We start from the raw sequence: 25,552 nt of genomic DNA on the forward strand, positions 1-25,552 counted from the left end.
AATATAACTGACTGATGTATAGTGGAAGAGTCAGAAAATCTTCTTATAAGACAAATAGATGCGGCAGCGAAGCAGGGGGAAGTCATTATTATGGGGGACTATAACTACCCAAATATAAACTGGAAAGCAGAAACCTGCAGCTCCAGGAAGGGAAGCGTGTTTTTGGAAATAGTAAAAGATAATTACCTTTCCCAACTAGTACAGGAACCAACAAGAGGGGGGGCACTCCTGGACCTAATCTTAACCAATAGGCCAGACAGAATATCAAAAATAGAGGTGGGGGGTCACCTAGGTAACAGTGACCATAACATAGTAAGTTTTCAATTATCCTTCAATAAAATGATTAGTAGAGGGGCTACAAAAACATTAAATTTCAGGAAGGCTAATTTCCAAAAACTAAGAGAGGACCTTGGGAACATAGACTGGGACAATGCCTTCAGAAATAAAAGTACACAAGAGAAATGGGACATATTTAAGAGCATCCTGGGTAGATCGTGTGAACGACACATACCATATGGGAATAAAAGTAGTAGAAATAAGAGAAATCCAATGTGGTTAACTTCAGCTGTAAGGGGTGCAATAAATGATAAGAAACAAGCATTCAGACAACTAAAACAAGAGGGTAGTGGGGAAGCATTGAGCAACTATAGACAGAAGAATAGAATATGTAAAAAGCAAATAAAAGAAGCAAAAATAGCAACAGAAAGAAGGATAGCCACAGAAAGTAAAACGAATCCCAAAATGTTCTTCACCTATATAAACAACAAAAGACTTAAAACCGAAAATGTTGGTCTCCTCAAAAATAATCTGGGTGTAATGGTGGAGGGGGAAGAGGAAAAGGCCAATCTCTTAAATACATTTTTCTCTACTGTATTCACAGAGGAGAATCCCATAACAGACGACATGACTAGGGATAAAATAAATCCTTCCATAAATCTCACCTGCCTAACACAACAAGAAGTGGGGAGACGCCTGAAAAACATTAAAATCCATAAGTCACCGGGCCCGGAAGGTATCTATCCTAGAGTTTTGCAAGAATTAAATACTGTGTTAGACAGACCGTTATTCCTAATATTTAAAGATTCTATTACGACAGGGATTGTTCCACAGGACTGGCGCATAGCTAATGTGGTACCAATATTCAAGAAGGGGTCAAAGAGTGATCCTGGAAACTACAGGCCCGTAAGTCTAACATCTATAGTAGGTAAAGTATTTGAGGGGTTTGTAAGAGATGCTATACTGGTGTATCTTAATGAAAATAATCTTATGACGCAGCACCAGCATGGATTTATGAGGGATCGGTCCTGTCAGACTAATCTGATCGGCTTCTATGAAGAGGTAAGTTATAGACTGGACCTGCGGGAGGCTGTGGATGTTGTGTATCTGGACTTTTCAAAGGCATTTGATACTGTGCCGCATGAAAGGTTGGTCTACAAAATGAGGATGCTGGGACTCGTGGAAAACGTATGCAAATGGGTAAGTAACTGGTTGTGTGATAGAAAACAGAGGGTGGTCATTGATGGAACATATTCAGATTGGGTTTTAGTTACTAGTGGGGTACCATAGGGGTTAGTGTTGGGTCCACTTCTTTTTAATATTTTTATTAACCCTTTGAGGACCAGGCCCAAAATGACCCAGTGGACCGCGCAAATTTTGATCTTAGTGTTTCCGTTTTTTCCTCCTCCCCTTCTAATAGCTCTAGCACTTTCAGTTTTTTATCTACAAGGCCATGTAATGGCTTATTTGTTACAGGAATAGTTGTACTTTGCAATGGCATCATTCATTTTACCATAACATGTATGACGGAATTCCAAATATATTATTTATGAAGATATAAATAGGTGAAATCATAAAAAAGAATACAATATGGTAACGTTTGGGGGGATCCTGTGTCTACGTAATGCACTATATGGTAAAAGCGACATGATACAATTATTCTATAGGTCAGCCTGAACACAACCATATGCAGGTTTACACAGATTCTCTAATGTTATATATTTTTTTTAAATGAAATCCTTTTTTTTTGGCAATTAATTATAAATAAAATGGGACTATTGTGACGCTTATAACGGTTTTATTTTTTAATCTACGGGGCTGTATGGGGTGTCATTTTTTCCGCCATGATCTCTAGTTTTTATTAATACCATATTTGTGAAGATCGGAAGTTTTGATCACTTTTTATAATTTTTTTTTTATATATAATGTAACATAAAATCGGTAATCCGCGCACCTTTTTCCCTCTTTTTGTGTACGCCGTTTACCGTTCGCAATGACGCTTGTTATATTTTAATAGATCGGACAATTACGCACGCTACGGTATATTATATGTTTATTTGTTTATTTATTTTTAAATGTTTTATTTATATAATGGGAAAGGGGGGTGATTTAGACTTTTATTGGGGGAGGGGTTTTGGGGTTGTGTGTTAGTGTTTTTAACTCTTTTTTTTTTTTTACACATTTGAAGTCCCTTTGGGGGACTTTTACATCCAGTACTTGGATTTTTACACTGATCATTGCTATGCCATATGCATAGCATTGATCAGTGTTATCGGCGCTCTGCTCATTGAGCCTGCCTGTGTAGGCTTAGTGCAGCAGATCGCCGATCGGACCGCACGGAGGCAGGTAAGAGACCTCCGGCAGTCCGTTTTACCGATCGGGACCCCCGTAGTCACACTGCGGGGGTCCCGATCGGTAAGTGACAGGGGACTCCCCCTGTCACTTACACTTAAACGCCGTGGTCGCACCGCGATCACGGCGTTTAAGGAGTTAATGACACGCGGCAGCACGATCGCTGCAGCGTGTCATTACCGGTGAGGTCACGGCTGCTGATTGCAGCCGGCCCCCACCTGCTATGAAGCGCGCTCCGCTCCGGAGCACGCTTCATAGCGGGAGAAACACCCAGGGCGTACAGTTACGCCCTAGGTCGTCTGGGGACAGACTTCCATGGCGTAACTATACGCCCTGGGTCGTCTAAGGGTTAATGATCTTGTTGAGGGGCTACAGAGTAGAATCTCCATTTTTGCAGATGATACTAAACTGGGTAAAGTAATCAGTACGGAGGAGGATAATATATTACAGAGAGATTTGGAGAAGCTAGAGGCTTCGGTGGTGAAATGGCAAATGAAGTTTAATGTGGATAAATGTAAGGTTATGCACTTGGGCCATAGAAATAATAAGTACAGTTATGTGCTAAATAGTAAAACACTGGCTAAAACTACTTCCGAAAAGGACTGGGGGTATTGGTGGACAGTAAACTCAACTTTAGTGATCAGTGCCAGGCAGCAGCTGCCAAGGCTAATAAAATCATGGGATGCATCAAAAGAGGTATAGATGCTAAAGATGAGAACATAGTTTTGCCTCTTTATAAATTACTGGTCAGACCGCACATGGAATACTGTGTACAGTTTTGGGCACCGGTATCTAAGAAGGACACAGCTGAACTAGAGCGGGTGCAGAGGAGGGCAACAAAGGTCATTAAGGGAATGGGTGGTTTACAGTACCAGGACAGGTTATCACGCTTGGGGTTATTTACGCTAGAAAAAAGACGTCTTAGGGGCGATCTAATCACAATGTACAAATATATGAATGGACAGTACAGAGATCTTTGTAGTGATCTTTCTACTCCTAGGCAGGGGCGTAGCTAATGTCTCCTGGGCCCTGGGCCCTGTCAACTTGGGCCCCCCCCCCCTCCTTTCACGACCAAGTGATGCTATTGGTGTGTGTATATATATATATATATATACACACACACCAAGACAGATATTACCACTAACACCAGCATATTGGAAGAGAAAGTATTATCACCGTACATATTACTGCCGTACTGTTACCGACCAAATCCTGTATACTGAGACCTATATTACCAGTAATACCAGTATATAGGAAGGAAACATTACTGCCACACCACAACCACTACCATCACCACCATATTGTTACTGACCAAATCCAGTACACTAAATCACCTCATCCAGTCATATAGAGGTGGCCCCAGCTCTACACAGGCTCTATACACCATATACATTACAGTGCAGATATATCAGGTGACTCACAGGGGGACGTCTTCTCTGATCGGAGTTCTTCCCTTTTCATCTTCTTCTCCATTTGCCCTGGGCCGTTATGAGAACTTCTCCGAGCCACGAATCCACAGAATCTGCCAGACAGACATATTAGTCTCCTCACTCTGGCACCATCCTCATCTATATACACACTGCACATCTGTATTGTCCCCTTTACACACTCCTTTAGTGGGCAGCCTGACTCTATGTGACCCCCTAATAATATATGCCCCCCTCTGTGTATTCCCTCTCCCCCTATGTTGCCCCCCCCAAATAGATGGCCCCTCTCCCCCCATGTTGCCCTCCTTATAGATGGCCCCCTCTCCCCCCACCCTCCCTTATAGATGGCCTCCTCTCCCCCCTCCATATAGATGGCCCCCTTTAGCCCCTCCCTTATAGATGGCCCCCTCTCTCCTCACCCTCCCTTATAGATGGCCCCCTCTCCCCCCCTCCGTTATAGATGGTCCCCTTCACCCCCCCTCCCTTATAGATGGTCCCCTTCACCCCCCCTCCCTTATAGATGGTCCCCTTCACCCCCCCCCCTCCCTTATAGATGGCCCGCTCTCCCCCCCCTCCCTTATAGATGGTCCCCTTCACCCCCCCCTCCCTTATAGATGGTCCCCTTCACCCCCCCCCCTCCCTTATAGATGGTCCCCTTCACCCCCCCCTCCCTTATAGATGGCCCCCTTCACCCCCCCCTCCCTTATAGATGGCCCCCTTCACCCCCCCTCCCTTATAGATGGTCCCCTTCACCCCCCCCCTCCCTTATAGATGGCCCCCTTCACCCCCCCTCCCTTATAGATGGTCCCCTTCACCCCCCCCCCTCCCTTATAGATGGTCCCCTTCACCCCCCCCCTTATAGATGGTCCCCTTCACCCCCCCTCCTCCCTTATAGATGGTCCCCTTCACCCCCCCCCCTCCTCCCTTATAGATGGTCCCCTTCACCCCCCCCCCTCCTCCCTTATAGATGGTCCCCTTTCCCCCCACTCTCATAGATGCCCCCCCTCTTTCCCCCCACCCGTACAGGCTGATAAAAAACAAAACTTAACTCACCTGACAACGCGCTCCCACGTTGATCCTCACTCCTTCGGTCTGTCCCCAGCTGCTGCGCGGCTGCCGGGGGTGTCGCGTCTTATCCCCGGCAGTGCGCGCATCCCAGAGCTCCCTGCGCGCCGGAACCGGAAGTCAGGGCCCAAGGCGCGCAGGGAGCTCTGGGATGCGTGCGCTGCCGGGGATAAGACGCGACATCCCCGGCAGCTGCGCAGCAGCCGGGGGAAGACAGAGTCGGACTCTTGTGACAGCAAGCAAAACAATGCTTGCGGTCACAAGAGTGATTGAAAGGGAGGGCCTTGCGGGGCCCTGAGGGCCCCGCGGGCCCCCCTTTGTGGCGGGCCCGGTCTCTTCGGCGACCCCCGCGACCACGGTGGCTACGCCACTGCTCCTAGGTCTGTAACCATGACAAGGGGGCATCCTCTACGTCTAGAGGAAAGAAGATTTTATCATCAGCATCGACGCGGGTTCTTTACTGTACGAGCGGTAAGACTGTGGAACTCTCTGCCACATGATGTTGTCATGGCCGATTCATTAAATAAGTTCAAGGGAGGCCTGGATGCTTTTCTTGAACAATATAATATCACAAGTTATGGGCATTAGATTTCCGGTGATACGTTGATCCAGGGATTATTCTGGCTGCCATTGGAGTCGGGGGGGAATTTTCTCCCTGTGGTGGCGCGATTGTTGTCTGCCTCATGGGGGTTTTTGCCTTCCTGGATCAACACAGTAGGATTTCCCTAGGTTGAACCTGATGGACTCTTGTCTTCTTTCAACCTTATTTACTATGTTACTATGATGCTGCTAGGGGATATAAATATATATATATATATATATATATATATATATATATATATATATATTGTGGACATGTCACTGGTAAAGTGCTCGAGGGGATGTACATCTCACCCAGGTTAATACGTAGCGTGAGATGGTGAGTCCAGGAGGCATCTGTGCTCAGCAGTGTTATGCTGCTGAGCTATTATTTATTATTGCCGGGCCTGGACTTACATGGATTGGCAGGTAGGTTTTTGGTAGTGGGACTTGCCATTCCCTTCCCCCGATCCAGGTCAGGTTTAGGGGTCAGGTGTTTCTGACCCTAATTAGCCTGACAAGGTAAAAGCTCTGCAGAGGATCCAGTGTGGGCTCTCAGCCAGGGGTGAACAGCCTGCATGCTGATTCTCCTGGGAGCAAGGAATACAGACGCTGCTGGAGCATATATATACCCTGCGGTATCCAGGTGAAAGACGCACTGTTTGTCTAGTGTCAGATAGGTGAAGAAACCTGTTAGCAAGCGCCCAGACGGGCAAGACCTTTTTGTTTTGTTTTACTCTTAAAGCACGGTGCTGCTGTGTTCTGTTTGATGGACTGTTTATGCTGCAAATAAACGCCAAGCTGTTATTTTACAAGTCCAAGTCTGCTGTGAACTGTGTCCAAACACACCATCCCCGGGAAGATTCCTACAATATATATATATATATATATATATATATATATATATATACACACACAGTACACAAGTACTTTCTTAGTTTTTTATGTTATAATGGGGGCTTTAGTTTAGATTTGCTGTACAGCAGACAGAAAATTATTTTAACTTAAAGGAGAAGTTCAGCGACAATCTTCATTAAAGTATTGTATTGCCCCCCAAAAGTTATACAAATTACCAATATACACTTATTATGGGAAATGCACATAAAGTACTTTTTCCCTGCACTTACTACTGCATCAAGGCTTCACTTCCTGGATAAAATAGTAATGTAACATCCTGAATAAAATGGTGATGTCACGACCTGACTCCCAGAGCTGTGCGGGCTGTGGCTGCTGGAGAGGATGATGGCAGAGGGGCACTGAGGGACACAGAGCACTGGAGGGACACTGAGCATCCCTCTGCCATCATCCGCTCCAGCAGCCACAGCCCGCACATCTCTGGGAGTTGGGTCGTGACATCCCCATTTTATTCAGGAAGTGAAGTCTTGATGCAGTAGTAAGTGCAGGGAAAAAAGCACTTTATGTGCATTTCCCCTAATAAGTGTATATTGGTGATTTGTATAACTTTGGGGGGGCAATACAATACTTTAATATACTTTAAATGGAGAGTGCAGCTAGCATGCATTGTGATGTGCAGTATTCACAAGGTAGTGTTATCCACAATTAGCTTTTGAGTAGAAGAGTTACCTTTCATTGTAATTCTACCCTCCAATGAATGTTTTGGCAGTTAACACTGGATACAGCTTACAGGTCACACTGAGAAAAGTCATCTCTACAATGTAACGAATGTTGGCCTATTGAGTGCACTAAAAAGCTAGTATAAACACTAAATTATTTAAAGAGTAACTGAGATTTCATAAAAATTCTAAAGGAATCTGTCAGCTGCAATTCACTATCGAAACAGCTGACACTGTTAGATAGCTGTTAGGTGAAGAAGACACACAGAAGCTTTCATACATCCAGCTGTGTTTCCAGGATGTAGAGAAATGCTTTTATTCTCTGGTACAAGGAGTCAAAGAGGCTTTCCCAAGCTCCTGGTCTGCTGTCCTTCCTGCTTGATTGACACCTGGAAGCTAAGCCTGAAGCAGGGTCAGGTATGGGAGAGGGGAGTAAGAAGACGTACAGCCTGGTGGACTTAAAGAGGTAGTACGGCGAAAAAGGTTTTCCCCCATTCCCTCCCCACATGAGTTTATATAGATGCATAATATACATTGATAGCGAATGCCTTTTCCTGGTCCCACTGGCTACCGGAAGAGGCTTACTTCCGGGGTCAGCCAGGACCATCTTACAGCCCCGGGCGCCATCTGGGTCGACACGTAGGGCCCATACGTCATGATCCGTTCCTGATGCTCCTAGGCACTCCCTCTCTGCCTTGGCACGCCTCTTAAGCTGTGCTATTGGTTAGCGTCTATCACAGTAATTCCACTACTATTAGAACTAAAAGTCCCAGCGCATCCGATGGCCATACATTGAACTGACATGTGTATGGCCATCGGGTGCGCTGGGATTTGCAGTTCCACTAGTAGTGACATTGCTGTAGATAGCGCGGCAGGGTAAAACAGGTCATACACTGACTGACAGTGTACAACCTGCTTTACCCTTCCGCACATTACCCCATATACACTCACATGTGCCGCCGTTCCCCATACATTATACAGTATCTCCCGGGGGGAGGGCCATCCCCAGGGAGCCCAGCAGCGATCACCCCTCCACCCTGCTCCGTTCTCCACCTCCCGGGGAAGCCCATAGTTGACCCAGGGGTCCAGAGCTGTCAGCCGTGACCACCCCTCCACCCCGCACCGTTCTCCACCTCCTGCAGTGCGCCGGCCCCAGAGAGCCCAGCAGCGGGAGGGACAGAGAGCATCACACCTGACCCGTCTGTTTGGGAGGTGGAGAACGGATTGGGGTGGAGGGGTGATCGCTGCTGGGCTCTCTGGGGACAATAAACTGCGGGGTAATGTATGGGGAAAGGCGGCACATGTGAGTGTATATGGGGTAATGTGCCGCAGGGTAAAGCAGGTTGTACACTGTCAGTCAGTATATGACCTGCTTTACCCTGCCGCGCTATCTACAGCAACGTCACTACTAGTGAAACTACACGTCCCAGCGCACCTGACGGCCATACACATGTCAGTTCAGTGTATGGCCATTGGGTGTGCTGGGACTTGCAGTTCTAATAGTAGTGGAATTACTGTGATAGATGCTAACCAATAGCACAGCTTAGGAGGCGTGCCAAGGCAGGGAGGGAGTGCCTGGGAGTCTCGGGAACGCCCCGGATTGTGACGTATGGGCCCTACATGTCGACCCCAGATGGCGCCCGGGGCTGTAAGATGGTCCTGGCCAAATCCGGAAGTCAGCCTCTTACGGTAGACAGCGGGACCAGGTAAAGTGGGGTAAGGGGCTGGAATTCACTATCAATGTATATTATGGATCTATATAACTTTTCATGTAGGGATGGAATGGGGGGAAAAACTTTTTCGCGGTACTACCCCTTTAAGGAGCTCAGAAATGCCTCCTTGACTCTTCATTCTATACAATAAAAGCACAGCTGGATATATGAAAGGTACCACTTGTCTCCTTCTACTTACAGCTATCTAACAGGGTCAGCAGTTTGGGAAATAAATTGCAGTTGACAGATTCCCTTTAAGGATGGACAGAGTTTCGCTTGTTTTAGGATTGAATCATTGTTTGCTGCTGAATTGTTTGTATTTCATGTACTTTCCTGCTTTTTATGCTGCTCGGTTCTTTGCATTTCGCTCCATGGCAAGGGGTGTTTCCCATATCTGCTAGTCTGCCTGTACTATACACCAATTTGCTGCCAGCAACAATATCAGATGCTTATGGAACATCTGAGGGTCTTTATTAAGCCTGCAGTTGCCATTGTAGACAAATAGCACCTAGTAATCTTTCATGTTAGGTGGCTGTTCTTCTGAATCCCTTTTAAATGCATCATCACAAACAGAGTTCTACTTATTGACTTATTGACTTATTGGCACCAAGATTTTTACCAATTCGGGGAGTTTAAAGTACTCAGCTTCTCTTTGAAGTAGTCGCCCTATTTCAGGAAAGTGATTAGGAAGAACCAATTGTTGATCTCTCAAGTAATATAACACATATCGTAAAAGAAATCCATTACGATGAATGAAGAAGCGACCTTCGCTATCCCTTGCTAGAGGCTGGCCAGTCTTCTGTGAGAACATCTCCCATAGGAGTGATCCAGGAATAGTAACCAAAGTAAGGTATTGAAATAATAGAACAGGCGATGCCCTCAACCTATGTCAAAAACCTTAGATGCCACAATCACTATTGACCATGGCATATATGGGGTTAAACAGCTGGGATCAGAGGTTTCTCTGATCCTGCCTGTAACAGCAGGAGCCCAGCTGTCAATGCCAGACATATGTCATACTACACCAAGAATATAAACAAGTCCAGTAGCATGGTAACAGCATCTCACTTAGGCGGGAATACGGAAAAAAGAGTTTTATTCCAGCATGGCAAACAGAGCGACGTTTCAACCTTATAGGTCTTTCTCAAGCATACTTGTATGCTTGAGAAAGACCTATAAGGTTGAAACGTCGCTCTGTTTGCCATGCTGGAATAAAACTCTTTTTTCCGTATTCCCGCCTAAGTGAGATGCTGTTACCATGCTACTGGACTTGAATTATTTTGTCCCTACAGGACACAGGGACAGGTAACTTTTGCATCTATATACAATTTTTTTGTGTTTGATATTACACTTAGACCGGAGGGTCTGTGTGGGGAAGTGCTATAGTGTATATTGTTTACAAGAATATAAACAAGTCATGTATACATGTAATATATGGAGTTATAGTGACAACTGAATATGTGTACAGGAGCTGATATTCCTGTGTGTGGCTATACTCCATGTTCCTGTAGGTACTGAGCAGTGATGCATACAGTACTTTGTGCATCACCGCTCACTTCATGATTTATGGTTTTACAATAAATGTTACAGATGTTTTCATATGAATATTCTGAGCTGTAGACATATACTATTTATGACTTCTGTCTTTATGTTATTATGGTTTTCTAATGTGTCTCTAAACAATCTTAGCTGTCTGTGATTTTTGGATTAACTGTAGAGAGAAAAGAAAAAATAAGGTAGCATACTGTAGCAAGTAAAGACCCAAATACTTGAATAGGAGTTCTTTTACAGCTCTACAAAAAAAACAGCCATAATATGGTCAAGTGTATGAGGTCTTTCTCATTAGCGCTAAAAACCTTGTAGGCAAAAAAAAAAAAAACATTGTAAAGTCCCTTTCACATAAATTTCTTCTAGCATAATATAAAAAAAAAGTTTCAAAGCCTAGCAAAATAAAAAGAATAACCTATGAAATGGTTTCAGATTTCATATTTAGTATTATAAAAGAAACCTAACTTCTCAGCATGCTATAGAAACTAGTTGTGGTAAATTGTATGTAATTATTAGATATGTGGTCATGCTGCATTATTTGGTCACATGGAATTTTGCCATCACAGGCTGCACAACAGAAATAAAATACCATTAATAAAATGTAAAAAAAAATAAAAATAATATTTCGTGTAACATATTGTAGGAAATAATATTTTTAAACAAGTAAGATATTTATTTTTGTTTATTATGATTCTCCTTGGTTTATTTTTAAACCCATTTTGACCAGATCACATCATCAAGCAGCAGCTCTTAGGGCCCTAGATTCGGCCATGTAATAGACAATGAACAGCAGATGAAATAGTCATCAGCTGACCCTTCTTTATGCCCAGACCTAAAATCATCAGCTGCTGACCATGCATCGCCAAGTGTATTAGCAATGAGCGGTTGACGGCTGATGATTGCCAAAACAGTAAAATACTTCACCTGTCCACACTCCCTGTCTTCTCCTGTGCTCTGTATCTGTCCCGACACCGCACACTGTGGTTTCAAAGTGTCCTGTCTGAGCTGTCAGCTCAGACAGTCCACTCTGAAGCTGCAGCGCATAGTGCCAGGATGCATACAGAGCGAAGAAGAAGACAGGGAGTGTGGACACAGTGGCGTAGCTACCATAGAGGCAGGGAAGGCGGTTGCTATGGGGCCCATGGAGGGAGGGGGCCCAGGGAAGATAAGAGCCTCCTCTGTCCTTTTGCTTAACCCCTTATGTACTGCAGTGTGTAAGTGACCCAGTGTTCTCTTACATGCTGCAACACAAAAAAGGGTTAACAATTAGCTCTTTGCCTCACTACTCTGATAATCTCTGACCTCTTTTCTCTGAGCTCCTGCAGTGGTCAGGGTTTATCAGTGCAGGAGTAGTGAAGGAGAGAGCTAATTGTCTTCTGTATGAACCCTTTGTTTGTGTTGCAGCATGTAAGAGAACACTGGGTCACTTACACACTGCAGTAAATAAAGGGTTAAGTAAAAGGTAGTCTGCTCCTGCACCTATGTATATAACCATGAGGCTCCTAATACAGTGGATGGACAGAACAAGTAGACATTGGCTTTCTCCTCTGCCTGTTGTGGCTGCATGCTGGATTCTGCCTCTGGCCACAAGAGATTTATTTTTTTTGCCACATCACCGTATATATATATATTTATTATAGTGTGTAGGGGGGCCCCATACAGTTTTCTGCTATGGGGCCCCATGAATCCTAGCTACGCCCCTGCGTGGACAGGTGAAGTATTTACTGTTTGGGCATCGCTAACGAAGTCTGTGCAGCCCTTGCTAAGGGATTATTGGGCCGTGTAAGAGGGACGGTAAACAAGCACAAATCTAGCAGATCGGCGCTTGTTTACAATATTAATCGGCCAGTGCAATAAGACCCTTATTCCAATAGTTTTGGTCAGTTTATGTCTGGGCAGTACCTGAAGTTGATGATGAATATTGATGCTAAGAAGTAACATTAAAAAGCCAGTTTGATCAATTGTTGTTTTGCCTTTAAAACAGACATTTCAAATAAATGTATACCATATTCACATCCAGGGAAAGGTAAACAGTCGGAAAGAGAGGGAGAGACTTGTCAGTTGAAGGAAAAATTCTTCTACAAAAACAATAAGGAAACTTTGGGTTTTAATATTGGACAAGGGCAATGGTACAGGTGAAGAAAGTCTACTTCTATGAATGAATCAGAAGGGAACAGGAAGGAAAAAGTGTAAGGTAAGGTCTTTTTATTATTTGGTTGGATCACTCACGGTAGAAAATGTATTCAGTGTAAGAAGTCCAGATCTTGTCGTCTGTTTGATCATGAGCAAAAGCGCAGGTTCCAGTAGAGTTACAGGCCACCATTTGAAACCCAGCATCTGCCAACCTATCAAATGCTTGTTCCAAAAAGTTGAATTTCAGGTAGTACCTTGAGGTATATCTTTCAAGAGGTCGATCTGGATCCCTACTCTCATTAAGTGTTTCACCAAAAACTTCTTTAGCCAGTGAGGTCTTACCACAGACCATTATTCTTGCAATCCTTCTGAATTTGGAATCTGTTTGATTGTCTCTGCCCACTGTATGAGAGCCATGATAGCCAATAGTGATGAAACCAGACTGCTGCAGGTCTGCCAGTGTTGATTGAGTTCCAACATTTCCTGTAAGTGCATTTACAAATGTCAGATTCCTGGCAACTTTAATATTAGGTGGCTGTTCTTCTGAATCACTTTGAAATGCATCATCACCAACTGAGTTCTGCCTATTGACTTTTGGCACCAAGATTTTTACCAATTCTGGGAGTTTAAAGTACTCGGCTTCTCTTTGAAGTCGCCTTCTTTCAGGAAAGTGATCAGGAAGAACCAATTGTTGATCTCTCAAGTAATCTAACACATATCGAAAAAGAAATCCATCACGATCAAAGAAGAAGCGACCTTTGCTATCCCTTGCCAAATGCTGGACAGTCTTCTGTGAGAACATCTCCCATAGGAGTGATCCAGGAATATTAACCAAAGTAAGGTAACGTGTTATGTAGACTTGTCCACCAACATTCAATTCTATGATATCTGGAAAGGGAGGGGTTTCATCTGTTTGTTTTATACAACTTGTGTTGTCTGGAAAAGCCATGTATCTTTAATGCAATGTCTGTTGGGAAAAATAAATATTTTCAGAATTTTTTTTTTTGTGATTTGCATTCATTTGTACGAACTTTAAACAAACAACATATTAAAGATATTATTATGTGTATAAAGCATTTTCTCCCACCATAAAAATGAATCAATATGCACATACATAGGAATCATACAATTATAAAAATATTTAGAGAAGGTCTTTTTTCTTCTGGTAAATTTGGTCGATACACTCACCAATTATTTGTGAATATATATATCTATATATATCCCACATAACTGAGTTAACAGTTCACAATTACATGTGTCTACTTTACTTTTACTTTTTTAAAAGTTGGAAGGCCTAGAAGAATTTCCTAAACCAATTTTTTTAGGGACCATATGATACATGAAGTCGATTTGAGGGGCCTGTATGGAAACCCACGTAACTTACTCCATCTTAGAAACTGCACCCCTCAGTGCAGTGCTTGAGAGGAAGTTTGCTAGCCATCTATCAGGAGCACAGAGCCTGCTCCACCAACAATACAGTGGCCCTAGTTTATAAGTCTGTATATGCAAAGAGAAAAAAAAACACAAATGGCGCTGCATGTGCAGGTCAAAACACACTTTGGAGGAACATGCATGTGTGTGCGAATGCACGCTCACCTGAGTGGGTCGTACACAATTAGGCACGACTCTAATAAGCACTTTGGATCAACGGGGAATGCTGCCTTCCACCTTCTGATTCTCCAAATCGATTGCACCCTCAAAGCGCGTTGCATCAAATAAAAGCCTGAATTTGACTTCACACCAGTGCCAGGAGTTCTCTTCATTCATAGAAGGAACAGGGGAACGTGGTTGGTGTTCCAAAAGGGGGTACTGCTATTGTACTTTATAAGTCTGGTGGAGATGGCCACGGTAAGGAGTTTACTTTAGCCTAGAAAGTCTGGTTCCAGAGAAGAGAGCACCACAGAGCAAAGTTCCTGAAAGTATCCTTCCTGGGGCCAGGCCCTGCAGCCAGTGCCTTAAGTAGCTTAAGTCTGTACCCCTTTTTCCACAAGTCCCTGAAAGCCATGTTATGGTCAAATACAAGCGGTATGGCTTTTTAATGGATCTCCAGCGTGGATGTACCCTATTACTTGGCAGGAGCTTGGTAAAACTAGACTAACTCCTGGAGTACCTGAACAACCTGAGGAGGAGAAGTATACCTCTATGGTTGGCAACTGCAATTAACTGTCGAGTTTAGTGTCACCGGAGCCTTCCTATTTCCCCACAGAGTCAGAGGAGTGTGAAGAAGATACCCAGGACCCATCTCAAGCCATGGTTCACACGCCTGAAGATCTGCGCTTGAGACCACCACCTGGTCCACGCTCACCAGTTCCTCCTATATGACGTGACGTCCCTCAAACGGCTAATACCATCATAGTTTAGATGTTTTAGTGCAGTTTGTTTAACCCCTTCACGTCAGCCATCTGTATATATACGTTCCTATTGCACATGCCCCGTGCAGTAGGAATGTACATATACGTTCCTACTTTGACAGGGGTTTGTGATGAGAACGGGATCGCTGCAGGGACAGCGATCCCGCTCTCGTCTGAGTGAGGCACCGGAAATAATGAGAATCAGCTGCGATCCCGCAGCTGACCCCCATTAACCCCTTAGTGACCGCCGAAACGGCGGTCACTAATGGGTCGGTGCCGCCGCTATATTTCATCTCCCCCCACCGTGAATCCACGGTGGGGGGAGATGAAATAGTTAAAATCAGACCCCAGACCAGCCCCCCTAGTGCCCCGGTATCTAACCCCGCGGCGGCCATCAGATCCAAGATGGCCGCCGCGATCACTGTGAACAGACTAATGTCTGTTCACAGTGATCTCTTTGTAAAAATGAATGAAAACCCCATGCTCTCCGCCACCGGAGGTAGCGGAGAGCATGGGGCAGTCATCGGGGACCCCCCCTGTGGGGTCCCGGTACAAGCGATCAGCGGTATATACTATATACCGCTGATCGCTTGTGCCATGTACCGCCGGAACATTTTATCCCCTGTCACCATGAATGATTGGTGACAGGGGATAAAAAGTGATGTCCCCCCACCCCCCCAGTCACCCCCCACCCTACCAGTCACCCCCGTCCCCGAGTCACCCTCCCCTACCCCATATACTCACCTGATCCTGGAGCTCCTTCCTCCTCGGTGTCCTGGCTGGTTATAAAGTGCGCATGCGCTCCACAACCAGCCAAGCTCTGAAAATTTAAAGTGACAGAGACCAATTTGGTCTCTGTCACTAAACTATGATTACTGTGATAGAAAATATCACAGTAATCATAGTAATACAGTGAAAAGAATGTGAAAAGTACAAAAAGTGACAAACATACAAAAAAATAAAACACACACTTTCTATTATAGTAATAATTGCAGTTTACTCCCAAATTACCCCTAACCCCCCCAGATTACCCGTAACTACCGCAGCTAGCCCGTAACCACCCCAGGTTGTCCGTAATCACGTCAGATTGCACGTAACCCCCCAGATTACCCGTAACCACCGCACGTTGACCGCAACCACCGCACGTTGACCGCAACCACCGCACGTTGACCGTAACCACCGCACGTTGCCCGTAACCACCGCACACTGCCCGTAACCACCGCACGTTGCCAGTGACCCCCTCCAGATTGTCCGTAATCACCCCAGATTGCCTGTAACCACCCCAAATTACATGTACCCACCCCAGATTACCTATAAGCACTTCAGTCTATCCGTAACAATTCTAGATTGTCTGTAACCCCTCCAGGTTGCCCGTAACCACCGCAGGTTGCGCATAACCACCCCAGGTTGCCCGTAATCATGCCAGATTACATGTAACCCCCCAGATTGCACGCAACCACCGCAGGTCGCGTCTGACCACCGCACGTCGCATCTGACCACCGTACCTTGCCTCTGACCACCGCACGTCGCCTCTGACCACCGCACATCGCCTCTGACCACCGCACGTCGCCTTTGACCACCGCACGTCGCCTCTGACCACCGCACGTCGCCACTGACCACCGCACGTCGCCACTGACCACCGCACGTCGCCACTGACCACCGCACGTCGCCACTGACCACCGCACGTCACCTCTGACCACCGCACCTTGCCTCTGACCACCGCACCTTGCCTCTGACCACCGCACCTTGCCTCTAACCACCCCAAATTGCCAGTGACCCCCTCCAGATTGCCCGCAACCACGCCAGATTACAGGTACCCACCTCAGATTACCTATTAGCACTTCAGTTTATCCGTAACCACAGCAGGTTGCCTGTAACCACCCCAGATTGTCTGTAACCACCCCAGATTGTCTGTAACCACCCCAGACTGTCTGTAACCACCCGTTGCCCGTAACCACAGCAGGTTGCCTGTAACCACCCTAGATTGTCTGTAACCACAGCAGGTTGTCCGTAACCACAGCAGGTTGTCCGTATTCACCCCAGGTTGCCTGTAACCACCCCAGGTTGCCTGTAACCACCCCAGGTTGCCGTAACCACAGCAGGTTGCCCGTGACCTCCCCATGTTGACGCTATCCACCCCAGATTACCCGTAACCACCCCAGATTACCCGTAACCACCCCAGATTACCCGTAACCACCTCAGACTGCCCGTAACCACCCCAGACTGCCCGTAACCACCTCCAAATTACCCGGAACCACCCCACATTACCTGTAATCTAATTTTTTTTATTTTATTTCAGTAACTGCGCTATTCTAATAACTATTACTAGCTACTGTTTTGCTCCAGCAAATTGGCACTCCTTCCCTTCTGAGCCCTGCTGTGTGCCCATACAGTGGTTTATGCCCACATATGGGGTACCGTTGTACTCGGGAGAACCTGCGTTACAGATTTTGGGGTACATTTTCTCTCATGTTTCTTGTGAAATTTAGAAATTTCAAACTAAACCAACATATTATTGGAAAAATTCAAGTTTTTCATTTTTACTGGCCAATTTTGAATACTTTCCTCTAATACCTGTGGGGCCAAAATGCTCATCCTACCCCAAGATGAATTCTTTGAGGGGTGTACTTTCCAAAATGGGGTGACTTTTTGGGGGGGTCTATTCTGTAGACATTACAGGGGCGCTGCAAATGCACCTGGCGCTCAGAAACTTCTTCAGAAAAATCTGCGTGGAAAATGCTAATTGGCGCTCCTTCCCTTCTGAGCCCGACTGTGTGCCCATACAGTGGTTTATACCCACATATGCGGTACCGTTCTACTCAGGAGAACCTGCGATACAGATTTTGGGGTGAATTTTCTCTCCTGTTCCTTGTGAAATTGAGAAATTTCAAACTAAAGGAACAAATTATTGGAAAAATTCGAGTTTTTCATTTTTACTGTCTACTTTTGAATACTTTCCTCTTATACCGGTGGGGTCAAAATGCTCACCACACCCCAAAATGAATTCTTTGAGGGGTGCACTTTCCAAAATGGGGTGACTTATGGCGAGATTTTACTCCGCTGGCACTACAGGGGCTCTGCAAACGCACCTGGCACTCAGAAACTTCTGCAGCAAAATCTGCATTGAAAAAGCTAATTGGCGCTCCTTCCCTTCTGAGCCCGGCTGTGTGCCCATACAGTGGTTTATACCGACATATGAGGTACCTTTTTACTCAGGAGAACCTGTGTTACAAATTTAGGGGTACTTTTTTTCTCTTGTTCCTCGTGAAATTGAGAAATTTTAAACTAAAGGAACATATTATTGGATAAATTCGAGTTTTTCATTTTTACTGTCTACTTTTGAATACTTTCCTCTAATACCTGTGGGGTCAAAATGCTCACCACACCCCAAAATGAATTATTTGAGGGGTGTACTTTCCAAAATGGGGTGACTATGGGTGAGATTTTACTCCGCTGGCACTACAGGGGCACTGCAAACGCACCTGGCGCTCAGAAACTTCTTCAGGAAAATCTGCATTGAAAAAGCTAATTGGCACTCCTTCCGTTCTGAGCCCTGCTGTGTGCCCATACAGTGGTTTATGCCCACATATGAGATACCTTTTTACTCAGGAGAACCTGCGTTACAGATTTTGGGGTGAATTTTCTCTCCTGTTCCTCGTGAAATGGAGAAAATTCAAACTAAAGGAACATATTATTGGAAAAATTCGAGTTTTTCATTTTTACTGTCTAATTTTGAATACTTTCCTCTAACACCTGTGGGGTCAAAATGCTCATCCTACCCCAAGATGAATTCTTTGAGGGGTGTACTTTCCAAAATGGGGTGACTTATGGGGGGGGTTTTCTCTCTGCTGACACTACAGGGGCACTGCAAATGCACCTGGCGCTCGGAAACTTCTTCAGCAAAATCTGCTAGATGGCGCTCCCTTCCTTCTGAGCCCCGCTGTGTGCCCATACAGTGGTTTACGCCCACATATGGGGTACCGTAGTACTCAAGAGAACCTGCGTTACAAATTTTGGGGTGCTTTTTCTCTCATGTTCCTTTTGAAAATGAGAAACTTTAATCTAAACGTATATATTATTGGAAAATTGTAATTTTTCATTTTTTTACGGCCTAATGGTGAACACTTTCCTCCAGCCCCTGTAGGGTTAAAATGCTCATTATACCCCTAGATTAATTCTTTAAGGTGTCTAGTTTCCAAAATGGGGTCACTTATGGGGGTTTCCAGTATACAAGCCTCCTAAATCAACTTAAGAAAAGAACTGGTCCCTAAAAAAATCAGTTTTGGAAACTTTTACGAAAATGTGGTAATTTGCTGATAAATTTCTAAGCCCCGTAACACCCTAAAAAAGTAAAATATGTTTATGAAATGAAGCCAGAATAAAGAGGACATATCGGTAATGTGACTTAGTAACTAATTTATGTGATACGACTTTCTTTTTTAGAAGCAGAGAATTTCAAAGTTCATAAAATGCTAATTTTTTAAATTTTTCATGATATTTTGATGTTTTTCACAAAAAACACACAAAGTAGTGACCAAATTTTGCCACTAATATAAAGTGCCATATGTGACGAAAAAACAATCTCAGAATCGCTAGCATACGTTAAAGCATCACTGAGCTATAAGAGCATAAAGTGAGACAGGTCAGATTTTGAAAAATGAGCCTGGTCTTTTAGGTGCAAATAGGCTTGGTCTTGAAGGGGTTAATGTTCAGTTTGGACAAATCTAAAGTTTGCATCAAAATTTTGTGAACCTACCGAACTGGACTTTTGAAAAGTTCACTCATCTCTACTGACATATAATCACGTTTGTATGCTGCCATAAAGGACTGAAGATGCCCTCTGTAGCCTAAAACAATGCTCCCTTTCACAATAATAATGCCCACTGTAGCGAGTAACAATGCATCCTTCCCAATAAAAATGCTGCCTTCTACAGTAACAATGCCCCCTATAGCCAATAATAATGTCTCCTTCCCAGTAACAGTCCTCATAGCCAGAGACAATGCCATTTGTAACCAGATATGCCCCCAAGCAAGGTATGAACCTTGTAGTCAGGTATGCCTCCTATACAGTAGTCAGATATGCCCCATGCAGCCAAGTAGGCCTTCTGTAGCCAGGTATGCTCTGTGTGGCCTGGAATTTTCCCTGTAGCCAGATGCAATGCCTCCTGTAGCCAGACATGTTCTATGATGCCAGATAAGCCCTCTGTGGCCAGGAATGCCCCCACTTGTACCCTTGTAGTCTGATTTGCCGCCTATAGCCAGATATTCCCCTTGCACCCAGGTATGGCCCTTGTAGTCAAATATGCCCCATGTAGCCAGCAATGCATCCTGTAGCCAGTTATGCCCCTTGTAGACAGATATGCCTCTTGTAGCCAGGTATGTCCACTGTGTGTGCACTGCTGCCAGGTATGCCCCCATTAGTCAAATCTACCCTCTGTAGCCGGGAATGCTCAAAACAGCCAAGTAAGACCCTAATAGCCAAATATGCCCCCTGTAGCTAGAATTTCTCTAGGCAAATCAATCCTAAAAGGGTACTAAAAACAAGTTTAAAATAATTTTTTTCTATACTTAGGAAAGATTTTTAAACATCATTAAGTGACCTGTCAGCTCTTGATCCGTGGGTATAATTGTATACCACCCCTTCTTTTTCCTGCAGACTAAGTTGTTGCAGATTGCCCCTTTATTTTAACTACTGCAATTGTGGTGAAAAATAACATTTATAGATTTTATGTGGTTATATATCCAATTTCCATAATATATTAATAGGTTTCAGACTGTTACAAGATAATAACTGATGATACGTAGGAAAGACTTATGTGAATATCCGCTGGAACTTCTGTTTATAATTAGATTAAAATATAGCCTAAATCCTAACACATATACCACCACCAGCAAGTGGATCACTGGCCAATGAATGCCTGTTCACCACAGGGTAAAGGGTATTAAACAGGATATAAAACCCTGATGAACCCTGGGTTGGTACCCTAAACCTAGGCAGAGTAATTATCCTTATAAGGGTGGACCCACTACAGGAACCTAGGCCTAGATAACCCTAATGTCCCCTATTGGTAATGTGAGTACTGACTTGTTAGGTCTACTAAGACCTCCACTGACTGCCTTGATTACTCACCCTTGGTAGAGGGAACTATGATTATGTGTTACTGACATGCAAAAATTCCCCGGTGTAGTGCTAAAAGCTCTATTGACTAATAGATGCATAGATGCTGTCAGAAAAAACATGGATATGGCGAAGGTGAATGTATCCTGTATCCATTCACTAAGATGCCTCAAAACCGATATCTACAGTCCTTGATAATATGCCTCAATGCGTTTCCCCTTACTGGTTGGTGCAAGGTTCATCAGGAGACTAATTGATAACAACTGACTTGCTGGTTTTAGTGATATATGTGCAGGATAAGACAGCAACCTCACTAGAGATGTGTCAACTCAATGCAGTGTTATCACATAATAGACTGCTTTGCATGGAGCTATCAATAGATAGCATAACATGTCCTCATTTTTATGAAACATCATAAAAATGTAAAGTACTGCTACTATACTACTGCTGCCTGCCTACTACTACTAATCCCCTCATCTACTTATATACTATACTGCTGCCTACTAATACTACTCCCCTCATCTATATAAGTGAGGTGGGGGTGGTAAGGGGCTGTGGTTAGCAAGTGTATGGATGTAAATGGATGTTATTTAATGGCAAATAATTGCTGTTATTTCAAAACAACGGCCATTGTTTTGAAATAACGGGTGTCATCCACTCAATTTCAACAGTTTGTGAGCATAGCCTTTTAGTGTTTTCAAACCACTCCTAGTTTTAGTTGTAAAATACTGAGCAAAAATACTGTGTGTGAACATAGCCAAAGGAAGTTATTTAAGGGGTCACCATAAGTCAACATTAGCTTGACAGCACTTGCCCTATGCCTAGTTCTTTGACAGTGTAAGCTTTGTCTGGACAGTCTAGGACTGTACCATTTTTATCACAGTGGCTCATCCTGTTTGAAAACCTGGCGTACATTTAGATTGTCTAGTTTAATTTTATTAAGCAGCCTTTTTTTTTTTTACACCAAAAATGTACAGAAATTAGACTTTTTTTTTGGGGGGGGGGCTAGGATGGCTTCATGTTTAAGCTACACTCTGTTTCTCACAAAGGTATGGCTGCTTTCTGGTAAGTCACACCCACTTGTCATGAGATGTGCAGAGGTATCTAGTATACATTGTAAAACATGGGGTAGCTCATGTAAGGATTTTTTTTTTCTCGCACTCGATTTTTGACACAGGTAATTTTTTTTTTTCCTTTTCATTTATTAAAAAGACTTTCTGTTTTTATGAATGAATCATTTGGTTTGTCTACATAAAATATGCCATATTTTATCAACATGTTCTGAAATATTTTACATCACAAATAAAAATAAGAGAGGGAATTAGTAGCTATGGCTTAAACTGTCAACTGCAGAGATTAGCAGAATTGCTTTCCTTTTAATCTCTTCTGATGGCCCTCACAAAGACTATAAATAGTTAAAGAGTTAGAAGAGGATCAGGAGCACAATGGGGGTGTAGGGAACAAATCCACCTTACTAAAATACCTTACACTAGGGATAACATCAGTCAGGAAAATAAAATATCTACTGTTCATTTATTAGGCTAAATGTAAATAAAAAAGTTAAATATATATATACATATATTATTCTTCAGAAAGATGTAGAAATAAAGCAAACACCATCTTCAAACTTTTCAGACAATCCAGAGACCTGATCTTAGTAGAAACCTCATTTTTGTAAACAGAAAAATAAATTTTAACTTACATCCTGTGTGATCATGCAAAAATACATTTACTTGTAGAACCCTTGTACAAGGGTTTGTTCACATGTTCAGTTTTTTTTATTTTGCAACTGTTAAATACAAAAGTCAGGGATTGATTTGAAAACAGAAGGCCTCAGTCTTTTTTTTTCTTTTTACATGGGTCCTCCATCTATGATGTGTTACTGCCTTTGTAGTATTCGGTAATTGCAATTAAAAACCTGAACATGTGAACGTACCTTCCCCCAAGTCTGTTGTCTTGTTATAGACTTTCAAAAAAGGCAATGTATCAGTCTTACCATTATGTAACACATTATTTATAGGTCAAATACATCTATTTAACAGCAGGCTGTATTAATGTTGTTGTTATTATTATGATCCTTTTAGAGCCCGAATAAACATCCAACATAAAGCCCTAGTAATTTCATATAAAAAAAAAATTATATAAACAGATATACCTGAATAATCTTTGTTGTAAAGCCAAGATACGCAATTCTTTCCTTGTTATTTCAGGCTTTTCTTCCCTGCCTCCTTCTTTCTCCTCCTGTCAGTGGGAATGGTGTTTTAATGTTGTTGAGCAGTGAGCAGTGAGTAATTCCCTCCTATGTGTTTGTGTGTGCGCCCGCCCCTACCAGGATGTCATTGTAAATGCATGCCTGTCTCATTATACAAATAATTTATTGCAGAAATACTGGTAAATATGCTAATAAAGGCATGTCAGAGGATTGGCTGCAGATACACTGGCAAAGCTTCAGATTTTTCCGATTTATTTTTAATGAAAGAGGATTCATTGACCAAATCTTCATCTTCATCTGGAATTAATGAATGATACATGAAAGGATGAATAATTATAAGTAACCTAAAGCCCCTTGGCCCCTCAAGGAAAAGCTGTTCCAGGTCAAACCCCCCTTAAAAGACAAGGGGGCACTGCCTCCGCCTGGAGAAAAGAGGGTTCAGTCTCCGGAGGCGACAAGCCTTATTTACAATGAGAACAGTGATGCTGTGGAACAGTCTACCCCAGGATCTGGTCACAGCAAAACAGTGAAGGCTTCAAAACAGGTTTAGACAGGTTGTTAGAACAAAATAGCATAAATGCATATGTATAGAATCTACCCATCATCCCTCCCCCTTCCCACCATCCATCCATCCCCTCTTTGGTTGAACTTGATGGACATGTGCCTTTTTTCAACCGTACTAACTATATAACCATCATGTGCCATTCATTACCAGAGTTCTTATATGGTATTTGAGACACCATCAGGCACTAAATGTCAGTTGTGACTTCAACACTGCACCCCCTATAGTTGTGCCTCTGAATGAATCATTAAATGAATAGGTGAATGAGAAATGGTGTAGTAAGACAGAGGGAGAAAAGTATGTTTCGGGATGGGTCATCCACTTTAGGGCAAAATAATGTAATGCACAGATTTAATGTTCTCTTTACTGTCACTTGGGTGTTGGAAGTTTGAAACTTAATAACTAGAGATGAGCAAAATAAATTGCAAATTCTAATATGCTTTGTTATGCAAAATTAATGCCACACGATTCGTCATCAAATTCGCTAAACATGTCGTCCACAATGGCGGACGCTCTTGTTTAGGTACAGTACTGTCGCTTGTCGAAAGCAATAGATTATCCATAATTTCTTTTGGCCGTCCAAGCACCTACAAGCCCCACTGTGATGTCAGCACGTCCCCCTCACCCTGTATATAGTGTGAGCTACTTTCTGCAGGTGGCCAGTTGACTGTGTGTGTAGAGGTGAGAAGAATTGGGTGCTGTTAAGCCAGTGTTCTTTCAAAACCAGCCTGTGGGTGCTGTTAAGCCAGTGTCAATTTAAAACCAGTCTGTGGGTGTTGTGAAGCTAGTGTCTATTGAAACCAGTCTGTAGTTGCTGTGAAGCCAGTGTCCATTTGAGGCTGGGTTCACACTACGTATATTTCAGGCAGTATTGTGGTCCTCATATTGCAACCAAAACCAGGAGTGGATTGAAAACACAGAAAGGCTCTGTTCACACAATGTTGAAATTGAGTGGATGGCCGCCATTTAATGGCAAATATTTGCTGTTATTTTAAAACAACGGCTGTTATATTGAAATAATGGCAGTTATTTACTGTTATATGGCGGACATCCACTCAATTTCAACATTGTGTGGACAGAGCCTTTCTGTGTTTTTAATCCACTCCTGGTTTTGGTTGCAATATGAGGACCACAATACTGACTGAAATATACGTAGTGTGAACCCAGCCTAAAACAAGTCTGTGGGTGCTGTTAAGGTAGTGTCTATTCAAAACCGTTTGTGGGTACTGTGGTTGAAGTTAACCAAGTGTTTCTACTCAGTGGAGTTCCTGCTTTATCGGATTACTGGATAGTCGATTCATGTAAATCTTTACTGTACTGTCTTGTACAACACATGTGACAAAAATATTACAAAACACATTTATATTCCCATTAAACCCATTCAACTCCTTCCATTGCCAGTTGAAAAACTCCACGGCTATGGTAACAAAAAGAGAAATATACTCTATGAAAAACATAGTCATGGGGATTTATGCTTGAAAAAATACTTTTCTGGGGCCCACGGGTTGCATAGTGCACTTTGTTAAGCTGTTGTGGAAAATATATACAGTACTTGTGTTGGAAATGGTTTTATTGGTCTAAACCATGGGTAGTAAATCTAAGGATTGGGTTCTTTTAATAGATGCGAAATGACCGTGTATTTC

At 43.5% G+C, this 25,552-nt stretch overlaps 2 protein-coding genes across 2 annotated transcripts in view; both read right to left on the bottom strand.

Moving 5' to 3' along the window:
- The window catches only part of LOC138766404 (BTB/POZ domain-containing protein KCTD8-like), a 50,097-nt gene extending 42,167 nt beyond the window's left edge, over positions 1-7,930 (bottom strand). Inside the window, exon 1 of the mRNA XM_069943986.1 lies at positions 7,859-7,930. Within this exon, the coding sequence (XP_069800087.1) occupies positions 7,859-7,930 (72 nt within the window). The remainder of the gene's footprint in view (positions 1-7,858) is intronic.
- A 4,793-nt stretch (positions 7,931-12,723) lies between these two features.
- Positions 12,724-23,377, bottom strand: LOC138802523 (BTB/POZ domain-containing protein KCTD12-like). Its single transcript, XM_069985930.1, has 2 exons — positions 23,291-23,377; positions 12,724-13,633 (listed from the first exon to the last, which is right to left on the bottom strand). Exon 2 carries the CDS (start codon positions 13,613-13,615, stop codon positions 12,755-12,757), a length of 861 nt encoding a protein of 286 aa, XP_069842031.1. The 5' UTR covers positions 13,616-13,633; positions 23,291-23,377; the 3' UTR covers positions 12,724-12,754.
- Positions 23,378-25,552: the final 2,175 nt, after the last annotated feature.

Source organism: Dendropsophus ebraccatus, chromosome 10, assembly GCF_027789765.1.
Source record: "Dendropsophus ebraccatus isolate aDenEbr1 chromosome 10, aDenEbr1.pat, whole genome shotgun sequence".
Taxonomy (NCBI): Eukaryota; Metazoa; Chordata; class Amphibia; order Anura; family Hylidae; genus Dendropsophus; species Dendropsophus ebraccatus.

Coding starts and splice junctions, on each gene's coding strand:
- LOC138802523 (XM_069985930.1), bottom strand. CDS start 13,615: ATGGCTTTTCCAGACAACACAAGTTGTATAAAACAAACAGATGAAACC.